This window comes from Rana temporaria, chromosome 6 (genome assembly GCF_905171775.1).
Source record: "Rana temporaria chromosome 6, aRanTem1.1, whole genome shotgun sequence".
Lineage (NCBI taxonomy): Eukaryota > Metazoa > Chordata > Amphibia > Anura > Ranidae > Rana > Rana temporaria.
Window position 1 is genome coordinate 169955107 of NC_053494.1, and position 20999 is coordinate 169976105.

General features: G+C 41.5%; 1 protein-coding gene across 3 annotated transcripts in view; it reads right to left on the minus strand.

Annotated features, from left to right (window-relative positions):
* LOC120944042 (sodium channel protein type 2 subunit alpha-like) overlaps nt 1–20999 on the minus strand; it is a 317686-nt gene that overhangs the window by 105727 nt on the left and 190960 nt on the right. For 2 of the 3 annotated variants that reach the window (XM_040357809.1, XM_040357807.1), the window contains exons 12-14: nt 20006–20380; nt 11321–11456; nt 10028–10266 (exon numbers count right to left, since the gene is read on the minus strand). In XM_040357809.1, the coding sequence (XP_040213743.1) occupies nt 10028–10266; nt 11321–11456; nt 20006–20380 (750 nt within the window). The remainder of the gene's footprint in view (nt 1–10027; nt 10267–11320; nt 11457–20005; nt 20381–20999) is intronic. The other variant, XM_040357808.1, reaches the window with a different exon arrangement.

A 20999-nucleotide genomic window follows, 5' to 3' on the forward strand; every position in this document is an offset into this window, starting at 1 on the left:
TTGTTCTATGGGAGCTCTCGGCCCGCCAAGCTCCTCGGCGGATTCAGGGCTGAACTGGCCGAGGAACTCGATGTGTTTGGCACGTCGAGTTCCTCGGCCGTGTGTACGGGGCCATACAGTGTAATACTGACATAAAGTCACACACATAGGTTAGACTTGTGTCTTTTTTCAACCTCGCCTACTTTGTAACTACGTAACGATGCAACCACGTAATATAAAGTCAATAAGTTAATAGGGGAAAAAAAATAGTTTGAAAAGCTTTGTTCTTTTTTAACAAAACTCTAAATATATCTAGGTCTAAAGGATTTTATGCTAGTTCATATTATAAAAATGTATATTCTTCATTTAGTTGACCACAATATATATATATGATCCAAGTCACTATAATCCTTTAAATTGGTTCATCAACCCAAAGTCCTCATCTGCTGTGAGTAATGATGTATGAGCACATTAATTAAGGAACAAAGTCCTAAAAACAAACAGTAAACATGATGTTTCTTCTAAGAGCTGCTGCATTTACACTCTGTAATAAGACACATAAGTACAATACAATACAATATAGTACAGTACAGCCACTACGCCATAAAATGAAGAAGACCTTGTTAAATTGGTTTGGTCATCTTACATGGCTTTGCGGTAGGGTGACCACATTTCCAAACTGCCATTCAGGGACACACTCCCTCTCTCTGACCATCCCCCAAAAAAAGATGATGGGGCGAGGGGAAATGTAGTCTCGGGAGTTGATGTGGAATTTGGCGGCAGGTTATTTGTCAGGTGAATGTGTCACTTGCCACCAGATGCAGTGCCGTTTGCCACCCATAGCCTGCCACCAGATGCAGTGCTGCTGTCACTCCCTCTACATGAGCCACATGCGTAAAAGTAAAGGAGTGGAGTCACTATCTGGAGAGTAAGGCCTCGTACACACGATCAGTCCATCCGATGAGAACGGTCCGAAGGACCGTTGTCATCGGTTAACCGATGATGCTGACTGATGGTCTGATGTGCCTACACACCATCGGTTAAATAACCAATCGTGTCAGAACGCGGTGACATAAAACACAACGACGTGCTGAAAAAAATGAAGTTCAATGCTTCCAAGCATGCGTCGACTTGACCGATGCTTTTGCATACTAACGATCGGTTTTGACCTATTTTGACCTATTGGTTAGGCGTCCATCGGTTCAATTTTAAAGCAAGTTCCTATTTTTTGACCGAAGGATAACTAACCGATGGGGCCCACACACGATCGGTTTGGACCGATGAAAACGGTCCATCAGACCATTCTCATCGGATGGACCGATTGTGTGTACGTGGCCTAAGGATCACACCAAAAAAACTTAAAAGAAAAAGTTGCGCTAAACCTGTAGGAAAAAAACATATATAGCAGCCAGCACTAACAACGGACAGTGTTGTATGCAAAAGTAACAAAAGAAAAAGTGCAGCGCTAAGTATTATCTGAAACCAATCAGACAATGTATAGTGAAAAAATCCGGAACGTATATTCCATGAAAGGAATCCTGTGATAAATATCATCAAACTCCACTACTCAAAAGAATACCATAGAATGATGATATATATAAATTGGATGTAGTACCATAGAGAACCACTGGAGAGGTTTCAGTATGGGTGATATATGAAAACACACACAGAGATGGTTGCATATATATAACACACTTATAAATGTGTCCAAAGGCCTAAAAAGGTGCAATTGGCCATATAATGGCAAAACAAACCCAAGTGGTAGTGGATATGCAAGTCCAGCAAAAAATATATAAATATGAAAATATAAACAAATGCATGTGAAATAAATCCTAAAGTCCAATAATGAAAGTGAAAAAAGTTCCGTAGAGAGACACTGGATACCAAAATCCTATGGGGTAGGTCTTTCTCAAATACAGGAATCAAATAACTCGTACAGCCAATGGAGGTCTCAGCAACGATCCACAGTAATATCCAAAAGATAAAAATAAGGTGGGGTACTCTTACCAACTGGCGTGGACACACTCGTCAGCGACGGTGTGTCAAACAGACATGTACGAACTCCAGAGCAGCAACAAGATCAATGGGAACACCTTTTGATGTGCAAACCTTCGATCGTCAGGAGCCGAGTTGATCCAATGGTGAAACAAACCATGTAGAGAAGACTCATGGATGGACGCATGTGGTAACCAAGCCCGTCATGCAAGGGAAAAACATACTACACATAGTGCGGTTAATCCCAATAAAAAGAGCTATGTACCCTACATAGCTCTTATGCTACTTGCCTACCACGCTAAATATTACCTATGTGATCACTTGTACCTGTCTTCTCGTAGGCTTGTACTTTTTTAACTATCTTTTATCCATTCATTTTTATCCTGTTCCTTTTTTTGTATCACCATTTATGCCTAATAAAGGCTTTTTATTGAGATTAACCGCACTATGTGTAGTATGTTTTTCCCTTGCATGATCTCATGAAGGGCTTGGTTACCACATGCGTCCATCCATGAGTCTTCTCTACATGGTTTGTTTCACCATTGGATCAACTTGGCTCCTGACGATCGAAGGTTTGCACATCAAAAGGTGTTCCCATTGATCTTGTTGCTGCTCTGGAGTTCGTACATGTCTGTTTGACACACCGTCGCTGATGAGTGTGTCCACGCCAGTTGGTAAGAGTACCCCACCTTAATTTTATCTTTTGGATATTACTGTGGATCGTTGCTGAGACCTCCATTGGCTGTACGAGTTATTTGATTCCTGTATTTGAGAAAGACCTACCCCATAGGATTTTGGTATCCAGTGTCTCTCTACGGAACTTTTTTCACTTTCATTATTGGACTTTAGGATTTATTTCACATGCATTTGTTTATATTTTCATATTTATATATTTTTTGCTGGACTTACATATCCACTACCACTTGGGTTTGTTTTGCCATTATATGGCCAATTGCACCTTTTTAGGCCTTTGGACACATTTATAAGTGTGTTATATATATGCAACCATCTCTGTGTGTGTTTTCATATATCACCCATACTGAAACCTCTCCAGTGGTTCTCTATGGTACTACATCCAATTTATATATATCATCATTCTATGGTATTCTTTTGAGTAGTGGAGTTTGATGATATTTATCACAGGATTCCTTTCATGGAATATACGTTCCTGATTTTTTCACTATACATTGTCTGATTGGTTTCAGATAATACTTAGCGCTGCACTTTTTCTTTTGTTAAGGATCACACCAGTCCCTGCTGCTTACCGCCGGAGAAGGAGGAGGTGCAGAGGTCGGTGGGGACAGCAGTGCTGCACTAGGCGCAGGTCTCACTCCCGGACTCACTGTCTAAGAGTAAATTGTCACTGGTTGCAAGATGCCAGGCAGCGCCGGCCCTAGCAACCTGTTCCGGAAATGTAGTTATTAGTTAGTAGGGGGTGGCTGTGTCCTCTATTTCATTCCGGGACATTGTATTGTCCCGGAATGAAGGTGCCCGGCACCCAGGACAGACATGTCAATTGCGGGACAGTCCCGGGCAATCTGGGACACGTGGGCACACTACTTTGCGGGTCAAGTCCTAATACTCCTCATTTCTACAAAAAAATAAAAACCTTCCCTGTGGCTTTCAAAACAATAAATAAAGTAAAGAATTGTGACATTTCAGGAAATTCCATAAGTCTGACTGGCTTCTTTAGTTATTCATAGGAAACCAGTGATTAAATCAGGGAATGTACTCTCAGAACTGAAGCTGGTTAGATTTTAGGAAATGTCATAGCTTTCTAGTTAATCTTTAACCTTTATTCCTAATAAGACAGTTACATCTCATAATGTGGCAGACTAAACTGTGTGACTGGTGCACTTACATAGGTTAAAAAGAGACACGTGTCTATCAAGTTCAAACTCAAAAAAAGAAGTTTAACTTTTTACAGAGATCCATGTTACTTATAGAACAATTATTGTTTCTGCTTAGATGTGTCTTCCTTCCCATAATCTTTTAGTATCCACGGGAAACACACTTTACACAAAGCATTCCACCTTTCGAGATCTGCATGGTTCCTTTTTAACTCTTCTTATTGCATTTGTCTCTCAAATATCTTTCTTTCTGTTAACTTTCATTAAATCAGCATGATGGCAGATTAAGACAAAACAGCTCATACAATCAGTTCCTTTACTTATGTCTTTACTTATGTGTGCTAAAAGTGCTCACAATTTAAATGTTCATCTAGTCGTTGAAATTGGACTTAAATGATTTCTCAAATTATCATTCTTTGTCAAAGCTGACTGATTTCCTCTTCTATTAAAGACAAACTTTCAAAACAAAATAACTTGCTTCTTCCCAAAAGGGCAAACATGATTGAGATTTTAAAGTGAATTCAACCTCACCTTATTTACTAACACGCATACACTTCCACAGTGAACACAAATATTGGTAGATGAGCAGCTTTGTCTCTTTTAGTAAATTAAGGTGGATACAAATCTATGGTACATGGTAAGTTATATGTTTATGACAGTGATAGCACCGTTTTAACACAATACCATGAAAATCTAATATTAGGTGATAAAAGTCCTAAAATGCTGTCATTATCTATAGACTCTGGCTGAGAAACTAGTGCTCCCACCTGTCCTGATTTGGTTACAAATACCCAATTTTAGGAAGGCAAGGGGAAATAGTTTCATAGTATGTAAGGTTGAATAAAGATGCTAGTCCATCCAGTTCAACCTGTGTAGGTGTATGTGTGTCATTTCCCATATCCCTGTATGTTGTGCTCACTAAGATGTACGTCCAAGAGTCTTTTAAAACTATCAATACTTCCTGCTGATACCACCAGTTGTGAAAGAGAGTTCCACATCCTTATCGCCCTGACAGTGAAAAATCCCCAATGCAGCTTAAGGTTTAACTGCTTCTCCTCCAGTCTAATTGTGTGGCCCTGTGTCCTCGTACACTCCCTGAGACTGAATAGTTTTCTTTGTATGCTGGGATCGCCACTGAGGTATTAGTATATCACTAGCATCTCTCCTCTCAAGCATTTCTTCTCCAGAGAGAATAAGGGCCCTTTCACACGGGGCGGATCAGTAATGTTCCGCCTCCGTGTGTCCGAAAGCTCAGCGGGGATCGCTCCGTAAAATCCCAGCTGAGCCGTCGGCTGACAGGGCGGTCCCCGCTTTAAAATTGTGCACACTCATGGAATGGCGCCAAACTTCGGTACTTAAAAATCTCCATAGGTGACGCTTTAACATTTTTTACAGGTTACTATTTTCGAGTTACAGAGGAGGTCTAGTGCTAGAATTATTGTACACGCTCTAACGCATGCAACGGTACCTCACATGTGGGGTTTGAACAGCGTTTACATATGTGGGCGGGACCTGCATGCGTGTTCGCTTCTTCGCGCGAGATAACGGGGACAGGGGCGTTTTGAAAAAAAAAAATTAAATTTTACATTTTTTTTAAATTTTACTTAATTTTTTTTACATTTTTTTTTGATCACTTTTATTCCTATTACAGGGAATGTAAACATCCCTTGTAATAGGAATCGGTGTGACAGGTCCTCTTTATGGAGAGATGTTGGGTCAATAAGACCCCACATCTCTCCTCCAGGCTTACAAGCATGAAATTGATGGGAAAAAAATCACAGATCACATGCCGACAGACGCAATTGCGGCTTTGTTTACTTCTGGTACCGGGCGTGACGTCATAACGTCGCGCCCGGGCCTCCGACGGTCATAGAGATGACTGGTGACCATCGGGTCACCAGTCATCTCTATGCTTTCCAGCAGCGCCGACCGATTCGCTCTCCAGGCCCCCGATGGCACGGGAGAGCCCGGAGAAGCAGCGGATGGCGGCGGGAGGGGGACGTCCCCTCCCGCTGCCTCTAAGAACGATCAAGCGGCGGAACCGCCGCTTTGATCATTCTCGTGGTGCAGAGAATCGGCGGCTGAAGACAGCGATATCTGAATGATGCCTGTAGCTGCACCCATCATTCAGATATCACCGCACAAAGCCGAGGACGTCCCAGGGACGTCCTCGGTCGTCAAGAGGTTAATATAATTTTCTTCCAACATTACAAATACCATATTGAAGATCTTAATCTAAGAAGAGATGGTCAGTAAATGGTCAGCACACTAAGTACAATAGTAAAGCCTGGTACACACTATCAGTTTTTTTTTTCAATCCAGTGGGCTATATGGAAAAAAAACTAAGGAGCTTGGGATGTTAGTACAGCGATCACCCCACTGAGCTATTGTGTTCTGCAATCCCCCACCCAAACACACTGATCAGGGATGCCAATTGGCAGATGTTTTTCTGGTATGCCCTTTGGACAGAAGCTAGATGTCCAGCCAGCTTCTGTCCGACAGGCTGAAGTACACACGGGACAAATGTTGGCCGGTTTCTGTTGAACCGGCCAACGTTGGGTTTGTGTGTACCAGGCTTAAGTCAGTAAAGTGGATTGTTATCTGCTTCACCTAATGTTAATCTGATTATGAGCAACAACATGGGGTCCTTTACTCCTCATATTTAACCACTTGCAGACCACTGCACGCATTTATACGTTGACAGAATGGCACTCCTGGGCAGAAGGACGTATATATACTTCCCCTTTAAGGAAGCGGCATTGAGGACGCGCAGGCGCTGCAAGCTCCGTGAGCCTGACCGCGGGCAGACATGATCGCAGCGGGGATACCCATGATCCTCTAGCGGTGAGATACTGATGCAAACAAGCATCTCCCCACTCTGCCTAGTGACAATGACACTAATCACTGCTTCCTGTAATCGAAAGTGGTGATCACTGTCTTGTCACATGGCCCATCCCCCCTACAGTTAGAACACATCCCTAGGCACACTTAACCCCTACAGCGCCACTTAGTGGTTAACCCCTTCACTGCCAGTGTCATTTTCACAGTAAAGTGCATTTTTATAGCACTGATCGTTGTAAAAATGACAATGGTCCCAAAAATGTGTCAAAAGTGTCCAATGTGTCCACCATAATGTTGCAGTCACGATAAAAATGAGCTAAAAATGCCATAAAACTATCCCCTAATTTGTAGACACTCTAACTTTTGCGCAAACCGATCAATAAACGCTTATTGCATTCTTTTTTACCAAACATATGTAGATGAATACATATTGGCCTAAACTTTATTTTTTAGGGATATTTATTATAGCAAAAAGTAAAACATATTGCATTTTTTTCAAAATTGTCGCTCTATTTTTGTTTATAGCGCAAAAAATTAAAACCACAGATGTGATCAAATACCACTAAAAGAAAGCTCTATTTGTGGGAGAAAAAGGACATTGAATTTGGTTGGGAGCCACGTCGCACAAACGCACAATTGTCAGTTAAAGCGACGCAGTGCCGATTCGCAAAAAGTGGCCCAGTTTTTGACCAGTAAAATGGTCCGGGGCTTAAGTGGTTAAATACTATTAATCCAGACAGTATCCTTTACAGGGCAAAGAAGTCCTGATGTATGAAAGACAAGAAAATACCTTAGAGCTATAGGAGAATTATGTAAAAGCATCTGGTCCTGTCACTCTACCAAAGCATTTAAGCACTAATAAAGATTTCCAAAGTTCAAATAATCTGTAATAATTTACATTTTATGATGTTGAACATTTTGTAGATATATATATAGGCCCATTACTGTACAAGGCCACTCTGAAATAAACGTGTTCTCTCAATATCTAGCTTTGTTTACTTATATAATAAGAATGTGTGAGCCAATTATTTAAAAGAAATGAAAAGTGAGCACCTGAGGCTTTAGTAATACACATATCATGTATACAACATTTGATATCAAGTTCATCAGTGAAATGTCAGTAAAATGTAATATATTTTTCTCTACTCCAGAGGTCATTCAGCCAACAGTCATTATCTTGCAAGAATATTAAAAAGATTCTGTTATAACACTGCTGCATCTAATCCTTCTTTCTCATTAGTAACGAACAAGTTCTCAAGAAGTAATGTGCACTAAGAACTTAATCTCATTTGCCTTTCACCGCTGGCCTTTTGTATGTCTGTAACTCTGCTGGCTCATCAAGGAACATGGAAGTTTTATCATTTAGAAATGCAGGATTACGGTCTTTTTGAAGTTAAAAATTGATATTAGTGAGGAATCCAGAACCCCCAGCAAATTGCATTTTCCAGAACTGCATTTAGTGTCTGCACGTGTGGAACAGGACCTGGGACAGCTGAATAAGAAAGGTAGCACAAATATACACAGTTTACAAACGAAGCCCTTCCTTTCTTTAATCTTCTCTGACCATCTGAATTTTACACCAGGACCCCAGAAATCAGCAAGACACATTTCAGTATCTGTAGCTGACATTTAATTTTTGGCCCCTATAGAACCCTGTAGACTGAAAAACACATCTAATAAACCTGGAGCCTAAAATAAATGTTGTGGTGTCCCATCGGGAACCCTGACCAACAAATATCTCAGAAAGGATGTCAGGGCAAGGGATGGTGAAAAAAAATCAAAAGATTCTTAAGTCAATTTACTAAATAAAAACATATATAATCAGCCAATCATGTGGAAGCAACTCAATGGCCCGGATTCTCGTAGAGCGGCGCATAGTTATGCCGCCGTATCGTATCTCTTTTAAGCTACGCCGACGCAATGCAGAGAGGCAAGCATGTAATTCACAAAGCAAATGCTCCCAACGTTGCGCTGGCGTATCGTAATTTCGTAGGCCTAAGCCAGCGTAAGTGTAAGTAGGTGTGATCTTATGCAAATGATGGTCCGAGCGTGGAGCAGTGTTTTACGCCCGGTGTATCATGAACGGAGCATGTGCAGTGACGCGGATGTATGACCGCACCCCTGTGCGCATGCTCACAACTACACCGGCGCAACTTCCTGGGATACGCCGGCCCACCGGCTTACACCGAGCGCATAAATACGCCCAGCCATACGCCCGTCCGGTGCAAAAGTACATCCTGCTTGTTTCCCCCCCTGAAGCAAGGTACTTTTGCTGAGCGATGGCTAATGGTGAGTCTGAGAGGGACAGGAGGAAAAAAAAATTCTCCCCAGATGAGAAGGCTGTCTCCATCTCTACCATAGAGAAATATCATGTTTTCCTCCACAGAGTGGCCAGACCAGCAGGGCCAAGAAACAACAGATCCTGGAGCAGATCACCCTTGATGTTAATGCCCTTGGTCATGAGTCCCGGACCTTTAAGGACATTACCAAAAAAATCAATGATTTGCGTCGGCTTGTCCTGGATAAAGTGGCCGCCATCAGAAGGCACCAGAGGGGCACGGGGGCGGACCACCATCTGCTGTGCGGTTGACCCCGGAGGAGGAGGTGATCGCCAGGTGTCTGGAGAGGGAGCAAGTGGAGGGCCTGGAGGGCTTTGACTCCATTGACCAGGCCTTGAGGACAGGTAAGAGTTTTTTATCCCCCATCCGGTGTGTAGCATGTGAGGGGGTGGAAGGGAATATGTGACAAGTGTGTGGGTCCACCAACATGTGAATGCTTTGTGTCATCCACAGATGTGCTGGAGGGAGCTGGGCCATCTGCTGCTGGTGGCCGTCCCATGACATCCCTGGAACATCTGGCTCAGCCTGACCCCCTGGGAAGCCAAGAGACAGCAGTGGAGGGGAGTGCCCACACCTCCCCTCTAGAGGTTTGCCTCTACTTTGAGGAGTCTTCCCTTTTGCCCGGGCCCTCACAGACCTCCACACCCATCAGTGGAAGCCCCTCACCCTCCCACCCATCAGGGAAAGCCCCTCTAGGGCCTCCCCGTACAGACGGCCCCAAGCCTCTCCTGCCCCCAGGAAGGCTACGCACAAGACAAGGGGTGTTCCTGAATCCCTCCAGGAACATCTTGCGAGGGAACAGGCCCGCCAGACCCGCCATTTTTTTAAGTTAATAGTTTGACCCTATTTAATTTGTTAGTATTATATTTGATCGAATTGAGTGTTTAATGCAGAATAGTTCCCTACACATATAAAAAAAGTTTTGCATTTAGAAATACTTCTACTTAAAAGTATTTTCTTTGAGTTTACCCCACAGCACATACAAATAATAATTTTGCACAATGACATATATTTCACACTTACCAAGTTTCCAGCACTAAGGACGTAATTAAATTCTTCGGTCATGGGGTAATGTTCCATAGCCATGAATAATGTGTTTAGAACAATGCAAATTGTTATAGCCAGGTCCACAAAAGGATCCATTACAACCAGCTTAACAATATGCTTTATCCTCAGCCACGAATCAGAGCAGTCCCAGATTAAGAAGGTGTTTGCAAACTTGTACCAACATGGAGGACACTTCTGCCTGGATTCTTCAAGTTCTGAGAAAGGAAGAAACAAGTTTTGGTGTGTTTCTATTGAGATTATTAGATTATATTTAGAATTTATCAGGTGGTTAATCTGCCTCAATTTTCCACCCATTTTAGTAGCCACTATGTTATACAACCCAAAATTAGATTTTTTTAATCATGGGCAACAAAGGAGGTCAAATTTCATGTTCATTAGTCCAATTCACCCAGAGTTCAGTGCAGGGAGATGAGGTGAGAATGCCATCTCTGTATCTTTAATCCTTTTACCCCCATTTCATCAACCTTCTGTGCTACCATATTCTACAGCATGATGGTTGTACATTTCCTGTAGAACAGTATGTTACTTATACTTAGTCTGGTAGCTAAAAAAAATGTATTGCAGAATGTTTTTGCTCATACTCTTTGCAAACAGATCTGCAATGACAAATTTCAGTTATAAAAATCTAATTGTTTATATATGCCCAACTCCAGGAAAACTTGAAAATTATCACTTGCAGTGAGGCTGTGAAATGGTTAATTGCTGGTTTAGTCTAGAGGAGAGTAAAAGCATATTTACTTACCCGATCCTCTACTCTGGCAGGCGGAGCTCCCCCATGCTTTGGCAGTGGACTGTCCCACAGCATCATCACATCTAATCGAGCCTGCACTAGCCTTGATGACATTAGGACCTTAGGCCGTGGGGGAGAAGTTGCTGTGGGGACCAGTTTGGTAGCATGGGGAGCAGAAAATTGGGCTAGTAAATCTACCTGAACATGTCACCTAGACCTAAACAAGCAATTAACCCTTATAGTGCAGGCACAGCTCAAGTTTCCCAGGGTTTGGTCTTGGCCTCTTTTTATTCGATGCAGAAGGAGCCATGGATAAAAGGTCTAGAAGCGCTTAGAGAAGGCTATTAAACCATTTAACAGGGGAAACTGGGACACTATATTGAGTATAAATATAAATAAATAATAAATATATAAATAAAAATATAAATATAAATATATTGATATAAATCCACTGTCTACTACTACTTTAAACCCGGTTTCATTGGTCAAGCACCTTTATAAAATAGTTTGCATCTTACCTTCCATTGTGTTGGTCAAAATACTAGCAACGCTCAAGGCTCTCTGTCTCGTGACTATTGGATCTTCCAACAGATCCATAGAAACCTGATAACAGCTCGCCTTACGCTTTCTTATCTCAGTCTCCGTCGTAGTTCCCTGAAATAAAAAGGCCAGTCGATTATCCATTGTCCAGAGAACAATGTTCAGTAATCTAACGTCATTTGTCAGTCACAAAGTCTAAAGTGACTTACATTTGGAGAAAATGCTCACAAAGCATGAATGAGAGAAATTGTGTGCTACCTGTAGCAACCAATCAAAGCCACACTAGAAATGATGACAAATTCTGATTGGTTGCTATGTGATAACACCTCATCAGTTTACTGCAGAAAATTTTGGTCTGTTTTTCTATAACCTCTGCATATAATACAGAACAGTTTATGTTGCATGTTGTATTAAGCACACAGCGACAAGAATGAAGCTTGAAATGAATAATGAAAATGTTTCCAGATCGTAGAAATGCATACAGGTATAAAGGTATATAAAGTTTCTTACCAAACTAATGTAGTACTCTACTTTATACATTTATACAATAAGAGGTCTCTTGATTTCAGTTCTAAATTGGGGGAGTTCAGCCCCACAACTGTGATATTTACTACAAGACACTTATGGGTAGGTACCCTGGAAAGAAGGGCAATATGGGGCAGCTTCAAAGCATAATATTTATTATCTGTGGATAGCTCTCTGTTTTCACTTACATCATGTCCTAATGATCACACATGAAATGGAGGGAAATCTCATACATGCGGGCATAGCAAAAAAAAAAATAAAAAATGAAACAGGTTGTAACTCTTCTTCCACCTTGCTAAAAAAACTTGAATTGCTGTCTGTGTCCTAGCTGGGGAGATTATTTTTATTTTCAATCCAGGTGGCAATACAGGAAATAAAGGAAAACTGTCAGGAGCGTGTAACGCTACTTTTCCATAGCAGCTGATGCTCTCATTCCAGCATCCTGGTTTTTGGTGCCACTGGGTGGAGTCCAAACCTGTTTTAAGCCTGCCAACCCCTTAGTGTCATGCTTGTGATAGTGTTTGCAATATGTGCTTCAAGCTCCCTGTTTTCCTGCCTTGTTCCCATGCTTTGCCCTTACCTTCGCATTATCCCTGCCTTGCCAGCTACTTTGGATTTCCTCATTATCGACCTCAGATTAGACTTTGGACTATTCTGTGAACTCTGTGCCTTTTGACCATGGTTTTGACCCTGACTACTCTCTAAATGTGCCTGCCCTGAACCCGGACTGCCATTAGACCACTCTGTCTGTCTGCCCACTGCAGGTACCTGTTTGATGTGCTTAGTTTGTGCCTGCCCCAGCATGGTGGCCAGGCACTATAGCATTGTGTAAAAGACCTTGGGGCAACTAAATACTGGTAGGCCTGCTTGCCTTATGGGAAAGGGGACTGCTATAGGTGAAAAACACAGAGTCAACTATAGTGCCTGACCACCAACGCTAGGAGTAGGCTTGACAGAAAACCTTCCAGTGAGGACACAGATGGCAAAAAGAACATGAAAAGTTCTAACCCTTCTCTCTTCTGAAATAAAAAATAAAATAAAAAAACAATTTTGTATGGAGTTTGCCATTATAGCAGATATATTTAAAAAGTCCAACTCCATGAAAAAAAAATCCACTCTTGCAGTGGGCCCGCCCACACTACAAACATTAATTGCTCATTATGTGTAAGAGCAGAGGATTAAACAGGAACTACTTACCCTATTCCTCACACTAGCAGGGTCTCTCCAGAACTGTGACTGGTCCCCTGCAGCTCCTCTGTAAGCTGCAACTGGCTCAGCTTGCACTTCTGCCTCCAAAACATACAATATAGGGTTATGCTAGGGCTCTGGCCACAGACAGGAGCTTCAGGAATAGGAGGAGAAGGATGGCACCAGAGCCAACCAGAGCAGGGTATAAGATATGTGATAGAGCCTGTTCTGATATCCCCTAGACATAATGAGCAATAACTCTTGCAGTGCGTGTGTCTGGGGGGTTAACTACATGAAACTGGGCTTTAATGTTTCCCTTATAATAATGTTGAGGACAACAAAAAGGGTGGCACATTACCATTATTGTGCACTAAATACATCAATATTGGTACGTACAATCCTACCACTGAAACATCCTGTGTAAATAATAATGGGTGTTTGTCATTTAGGCTGGTGTGGAGGTCAGATGCCATGAAATGGTCCTTTTATTCTTGCTTTGTTGGTGGTCATGTTTGTCAGTAGGCACGCTTGAATATGGAGCACCATCTCAATGTGACAAATTAACAAATTGGCATAGGTCAATTTTATTAATTTGTTGCAGGAAGCGCTAATTAGGCAGGCTTATGGTGCATTTTTGGTGTACGCGCATCTTTGTTAACCCCCCACCCCCACCCCCACTCCCAAGGAGTTCTGTACCTTGTTTGTCTATACTTTACAACTTCTGCAAAATGACAGTTAGAAAGAGGAATTACTATGCTACATTTCAATCCCAAAAAAGGCAAGTTGATTACATTTTTGTCTTTTCATCTCTGCACGCTAGATTTTCATGTTTGATTTTCATGTTTTTGCATTGTGGTAAAATGAACTGATAGCAACTACTCTAAGCTTTGGCTGTGGCAGCTGCTTAGCAACACTGAAGCTCTGCAGAAATGAGCAATTAATCACTTCCATAGAAAATAATTATTTGCTTCACTTTCCCTTGAGGCAGATATTTCTGAACATAACCTCTCAAATATTGGAAAGTGTTAATAAAAGTAATTTTTCTGCAATAGTTGTAATATATTTATAAAATAAAATCATATTTTAATACAAGGATCTTTGAATAAACATGCAGAACTTGTAAAATCAAATAAAGTCAAATTGTTGCTGTTATGATTAAACTCTCAGGGGTGGCATTTCCATAACTCATTATTCCCATGTAATGAACATCAGCTGTGCAGTACTGTGCAGGGCAAAATCTCCCTTAGGGTATGCAAGCAGTGGCTTTTCCTATTCCAGTGGTGCTTTGGGTTTGAGCTAGTTTCAGCATCCAGTGAATAGAGCACAAGCAGCAAGTTTGTGAGTTATCAAATTGTTTCTCAAAAAGTGTTTGAGCTCTAATAGTCTTACAACATAGTAAGACGTAAGACTATTAGGGCCAGATCCACAAAGAGCCGCCGTAACTTAAATATTCTGATTTAAGTTACACTGCCACAAAATTTCTACCTAAGTGCCCGATCCACAAAGCACTTACCTAGAAATTTTCGGCTGTGTAACTTAAATCCGGCCGGCGCAAGGCGTTCCCAATTCAAATGGGGCGAGTCCCATTTAAATTAGGCGGGCTCCCGTGCCGGACGTACTGCGCATGCTCGTGACGTCATTTTCCCGACGGGCATAGCGCGAAATTACGCCGTATTTTGTGAATCGCACCGGGTAAAAAAAGTTGCGTCGGGAAAAAAAAAAGATACGGCGGGAAAAAATAAATAAATAAATAAATAAATCAGCGTCGCTGCAAAGAAGGGTCTACTTTTACAAGGTGTAAACAGTTTACACTTTGTAAAAGCAGCCCTAATTTTACGATTGCAACGTAAGTATTTACGGAGATTTCACTAAGCTAAACCGCTTCGTGGATCTCCGTAAGTGCTCATTTGCATACGCGAAGCGGCATTTCGACTCGAAATGCCCCCAGCGGCGGATGCGGTACTGCATCCTAAGATCCGGCAGTGTAAGTCCCTTACACATGTCGGATCTTCTGCCTATCTTTGGGAAACTGATTCTGTGGATCAGTTCCAAAGATAGAAACAGGGATACGACGGCGTATCAGTAGATACGCCGGCGTATCCCTTTTGAGGATCTGGCCCTTAGAGCTCAAATACTTTTTGAGAAACATTTTTGCACACTTGTTTCATGCAGCTTTCAGTAACAAATTAGCATCAAGGTGATAGAGTCCTACTGAGCAACAATGTGATAGGGGCGTATTAAACTCTGTCAGGAGTAAACATAACCTTATCCACAGGAATCACTAAAGGACTGCCAATCCCTCCGTTGACTTTTGTTCATCAAAAGAATACAATTCTAAATACCAACAACAACCTACAAAGCCACCCACAACTCTGCCCACCAACTTTGTCTCAAAATACCACCCAAACCATTCTCTTGGCTCCCACCAAGACCTCCTGCTCTTTAGCAACATTGTCACCTCCTTCCATGCTGACCTCTAGGACTTTTCCAGAGCCACTTCAATTCTCTGGAACTCCTTACCCCAATCTGCCCGACTATCTTCTACTCTGTCTGCCTTTTGGTGATCCCTGAAAACCCATCTCTTCAGGAAAGCCTAACTAATAAACTATACTGTTACTTTAATATACCAACAGGCAAATACTTAATTAAAGCGGAGCTCCACCCTACAATGGAACTTCCGCTCATCGGATTCATCCCCCCCTCCGGTGCCACAATTGACACCTTTCAGGGGGGGGGGGGGAGGATACCTGTCTTTGACAGGTATCATTTTATATAAAGAATATTCCTCCAATCTTTCCAAATCGTGTTCCTTCTTCAGCCATTCTTAGACGAGGCATCCAAAAAGATGAGCAAATTCAACATTTTGCGTGATTGACTGTTAAAAAAGCCCCATTTGTTATTATTGTAAAACACCCCATTTCTGTATTACTTAACTCAGAGGTGTAACTAGAACATTCAGGGCCCTGGTACAAGAAGCCATGGAGGGCTCCCCTGACCACTGGGGCCCTTTCCTCTGAGCCTGTTGGCAGAACACCAGGGCCTGGCCACAAGTGCAACCCTGGTATTTCTGCCGCTGGTGTCAGTAGTCATATATTTTTGTTATTTTTTATTTGAATTTTTATTTATTTTTACCATTTTTTTTTTTTTTTTTTTTTTTTAATTTTATTTTGTATTATTTGTTACAATTTTCCTAGGAGCCCCGTGGGAGGGCTTTGGTGTAATATCATGGGTTCTAAACAGACCTCTGATGTTTCATCTTTGAGTCAGAGAAAAAAGATTGAGGATACAGCCCTCAATCTCCATCTCTGCAGCCTCCACAGCACAGAATGAATGAACAGGAATAGCTCTATACAGAGCTTCCCATTCATTCATAAAATAAAGCATAGTAAGCACAGTTTACTATGCTTCAGTTATGAATAAACAGAGTCAATTACATATTTACTGGCCCCTTCTGCTCTCCATCATGACGCATCCCCTGCTGTAGCAGTAGCTGGCGAGAGAGGGGAGATGGGGAAGCTGAAGAGCTGCAGGGGAACAAGGGGTAGCTACCAACTGAGAACTGGTATCAACACAAGTCAAAACACATATCGCCAGCACACCATGGATCTCCAATAGCATCCAAAAAATTATAAAAGTGTTCACATAACACCTGTAAATTGTGATGTTTCAGCGCAGGTTCACACTGGGCTGCGGGAGTGAAGCTGTGCAAGTTCAGCTGAACTCGCACAATTTCACTCCCGCTTGTCAGTTCCGATTTCGGTTTCTGCACAGATGTCAATGTAAATCCCAGGCCGAAATCGCAGAAAGTAGTACAGAAAAAGGGCAGTGCCATTGCCGGCAATTGCCACTGATTTTACATGCGATTTGACATGTCAAATTGCATGTTAAATCATACCAGTGTGAACCAGGGCTCAAGGCTACGTAGGTCTCCTCACATGTCTGATGGAAGAGAGGCCGGTCACATGACTTTGACAGGTCACAAGACCAGGCGCTGCACAAGTTTCAGAGTCCCAAAGCAAGCAGAGTATAATGCACATTTATACAGCAAACTGTTGTGCTCTTTAAATGCGTGGTGTTTTTTTGTTTTTGTTTCTTGTTATGTCTGCAGTTCATACTGCTGAGAGATAAAATCAGTCAGAGAATGATTAAACCCTACATCCATCACAAATTATGATATCACTTTAAGGAGACAGCTTATAAATGAGGGAAGGCTGTCATCTCTGACTTCTCATTGCTAACTGCTTTACTGTCATACTGATCCAATTCTCTCAATACATCATTTTTTTTACCCACGAAGGGAGAGTATTGCCTCTATTAAGCTAATAGTACAAGCATTTTAAATGTGCCAGCATCCCGTTTAGTATGTAGATAGTAAGACCTAAATGATAAAGAGCCATAGGCTGCTTGAGGCCCAAGGGCATCAATAAACATAGGTCAAGGGGAAGGGGTTGGGACTTTCACGGCACTGATAGGAGACCAAGTAGATATAAAAAACAAAATGTATTTACATAAAACAATATTACAGTATAAAAACATTTGGGAACAGACCCCACAGATCAAAATTGGGTATACAACCAACTATATCTAATGGGTGGAGCCAATGACCTCGACCGGTTTCGCGGCAGTGCCGCTTCTTCAGGAGACCCATTGCTTGATCCTTCTGACCAGCTTAGACCCTCCTGAAGAAGCGGCACTACCGCGAAACCGGTCGAGGTCATTGGCTCCACCCATTAGATATAGTTGGTTGTATACCCAATTTTGATCTGTGGGGTCTGTTCCCAAATGTTTTTATACTGTAATATTGTTTTATGTAAATACATTTTGTTTTTTATACCTACTTGGTCTCCTATCAGTGCCATGAAAGTCCCAACCCCTTCCCCTTGACCTATGTTTATTGATGCCCTTGGGCCTTAAGCAGCCTTTAGCTATTTATCATTTAGGTCTTACTATCTACATAATTTTTTTTACATTTTTCTGTTCTTGATCATGGAATTACCCCATACTGGTCAGTTATGTATTGATCCCAAACAAATATATTTTATTGTACTAAAAATTTGCTCATATTTAGATATACTGTAAATTGTCAATGATACAGGAAGCTTGGGAGAGATTTGCTGGGATGGAAGCTGAAACATCTGATTTGCCAAAACAGTATAAGCAACAACAATGGGTGAAGGCAAAAAGTGAGCACTTTTAGGGATGGTGACTATATGCAGAGTATAACAATGTGAGCAAGTTCCATATTTCTTATGGCCAAAGATTGACCATATGGTTTTATATTCTGTACCGTGGCATTCAGTCTATTTTGTCATTCGTCAAAAAAGTCAGTTAGCCAAAATAAACATTTATTTTCCTTTCTACCTTTTTAAATCACCTTTACAGGCATAACCTTCTTTGTTCTTTCTTTTTTCACTATAACCTCCTTTGTCCCCTTTTTTTTTAATAACTGCTCCTCTGTTAGGTCAGAAATTATCGGAATATTTTCAGGAATGTACTAATTTGCAATTAAAGTATATCTAAAGCCAAACCAGATGTGTTTCCCAGAACATGGACAAAAAGGGCAATTTTTAAATAGGAACATCTAATCCTGTTATGCCACGTGCACACGATCGGATTTTCCGTCGGAAAAACCTTGAAATTCCGCTCAAGCTTGATTTGCATACACACGGTCACACAAAAGTTCTCTGAATTTTCGTCCGTCAAGAACGCGGTGACGTACAACACTACGACGAGCTGAGAAAATGAAGTTCAATGCTTGCGTCAAATTGTTTCCGAGCATGCGTCGGAATTTTGCATGTCGGAATTGCTACAGACCATCAGATTTGCTGATAGGATTTTTTTTTTGAAAACCAGCTCTCAATCTTTTGTTGGCAACAGCAAAATTCCGATGGAGAACACACACAGTCGGAATTTCCGTTCAAAAGCTCACATCGGACTTTTGCTGTCGGAATTTCCGATCGTGTGTACGGGGCATTATATTTGTTTGTAGTCTGGAGAGATTTTTTCTTATTTACTGTTGGGTCTCAAAAGGAAAGAAAAAAAGAAAATGAAAAAGGAAAGAAAAATGTCCCTAATGAGACACAGACATAAAAAATAATATAATGTACAGGGGCTTTAACCATTTCCTGCTCCATCCTTTTACGTAGTGGTAGAACTTGCTTGCTCCCTTCCACCATCTCAAATGCCAATTGACCCATCATTATGATGATGTCTTCCATTAGCAGCTGGAATCCACCTGAAACTATGGTTGGAGACACATACTGTATATACTGTAAACTTTCCCAATATAAGTTTGGTGGATGCAGCTCCTTACCTTACAATTGGAATCTTACAAAAAGGAGCATGAGTTCCTTTAACTACTGAAGAAGCATGCAAGCATACAAGATGCTTGTATGAGTATTACAGGCAGATCAGACAGGGACTTAGGTATTTCTCTAAACACTTTAGTGGCAGAAAATCTATCATTGTATGATAAATATAACCATTGACTGCTAAGTTGGCCATACATAGATCAAAATTCGGGTGGTTAAGCCAAATTTCGATCCATGTATTGGCTAGCTGGTTGAACACAAGTCAATCAATCAATCAGCTTGTGTACAAACAGCCTGTCGGGCAGCCCTGGTCATTGTAGTCTTCCTTCCCCGCTGGCAGAATACAATAGAGCTCAGTGGGAAGGATTCCTGCATCCACATTGAATGTGTTGATGTGGGAATCGGCTCATTTATTTTTGTTCAACCCGCTGGGTTGGCTCTATGGCCTGTAATAGGAAGTAGGGAGTTCATAAAGAGGCAAGGAAGAGAAAAATCTATTTTGGCCCAATTTTTTTTAAAGCTGTCCAGATATATTTTACAAAAACCAACCACCATAGTGCTACAGGATCCACCTTCAGAGAAATAAGATTTGTGGGTATTAAGGCTCCACCTTGTCTAGACTACTTAAAACTTTCTTACATTGTCATCAGAAGCTGGTTTATCTATTATCACCTCTGGCAGAAGAAGTCCAACAGGCGATGTCGGGACAGATGGACCTCCCATTAGAGACACTACTCCATTGCAGTCCACTGTGCTGTGCATCTTCCCATTCACTGGAAGCACTGCCTTGGACGATTTACTAGTTTGGCTGATAGTGCTGTTTCGCCTTTCTCCGTGTCTGTGAGGTACAAATAAAGAACCTCTTCTGCTCTCATTGTCCTCGAAAGTGCTGTGTTCATCATCTGCAAAGTCGTTCTCTGACCCAATGTCTTTTGCACGGTTTCTGAAGCTGAAGATGCTGGCTCTGCTGTTACGTCTTGGAGAAAATAGAGATCCACGGATACTCAACAATGACTGTTTAAAAAGGAAAAAAAACTGTATTACTATTTTGCAATGTTATCTTGAATCAATGAAATATGTGTACCAAGAACTGGCAGCTAATGGAGGACAGCAGAATTGCAAACTAATACAACATTTCAACTTCTTCTTTATCTGTTTAGAGACAGCTGCTTATGTGGCAAGGTTCAAAATATTTAGCAGATCTGGCCACACGTATAGTAAATTATCACAAAATTTTAAGATTCAGAGACTTTCATCCAAAGCCCAAGTATTTCCTAATACTAATGATGTGACCAGTCATATAACTACATATACCATACTAATTCTGATATCTGACCATGGCAGTACAGTATCTGAAATTCTTCAAAACTAGGCTAAAACACAACTTTTATTATTCTTGTTGAAAATGTACTGACTGTATATGTGCTCTTACTTACAAGGGGGCACTGTGACAGACCCACCTGGGACAGGGGCTTTTGGAGGGGACTATGGGCTAGCCTTCTATCCACTGATTATAGCCCATGGAGAAGACCAGGGATTTTGTCTGCTTCTCTCAGTCAGAGCATTGAGCATTGACCATTGGGGTTGATTTACTAAAGGCATATAGACTGTGCACTCTGCAAGAGCAGTTGCT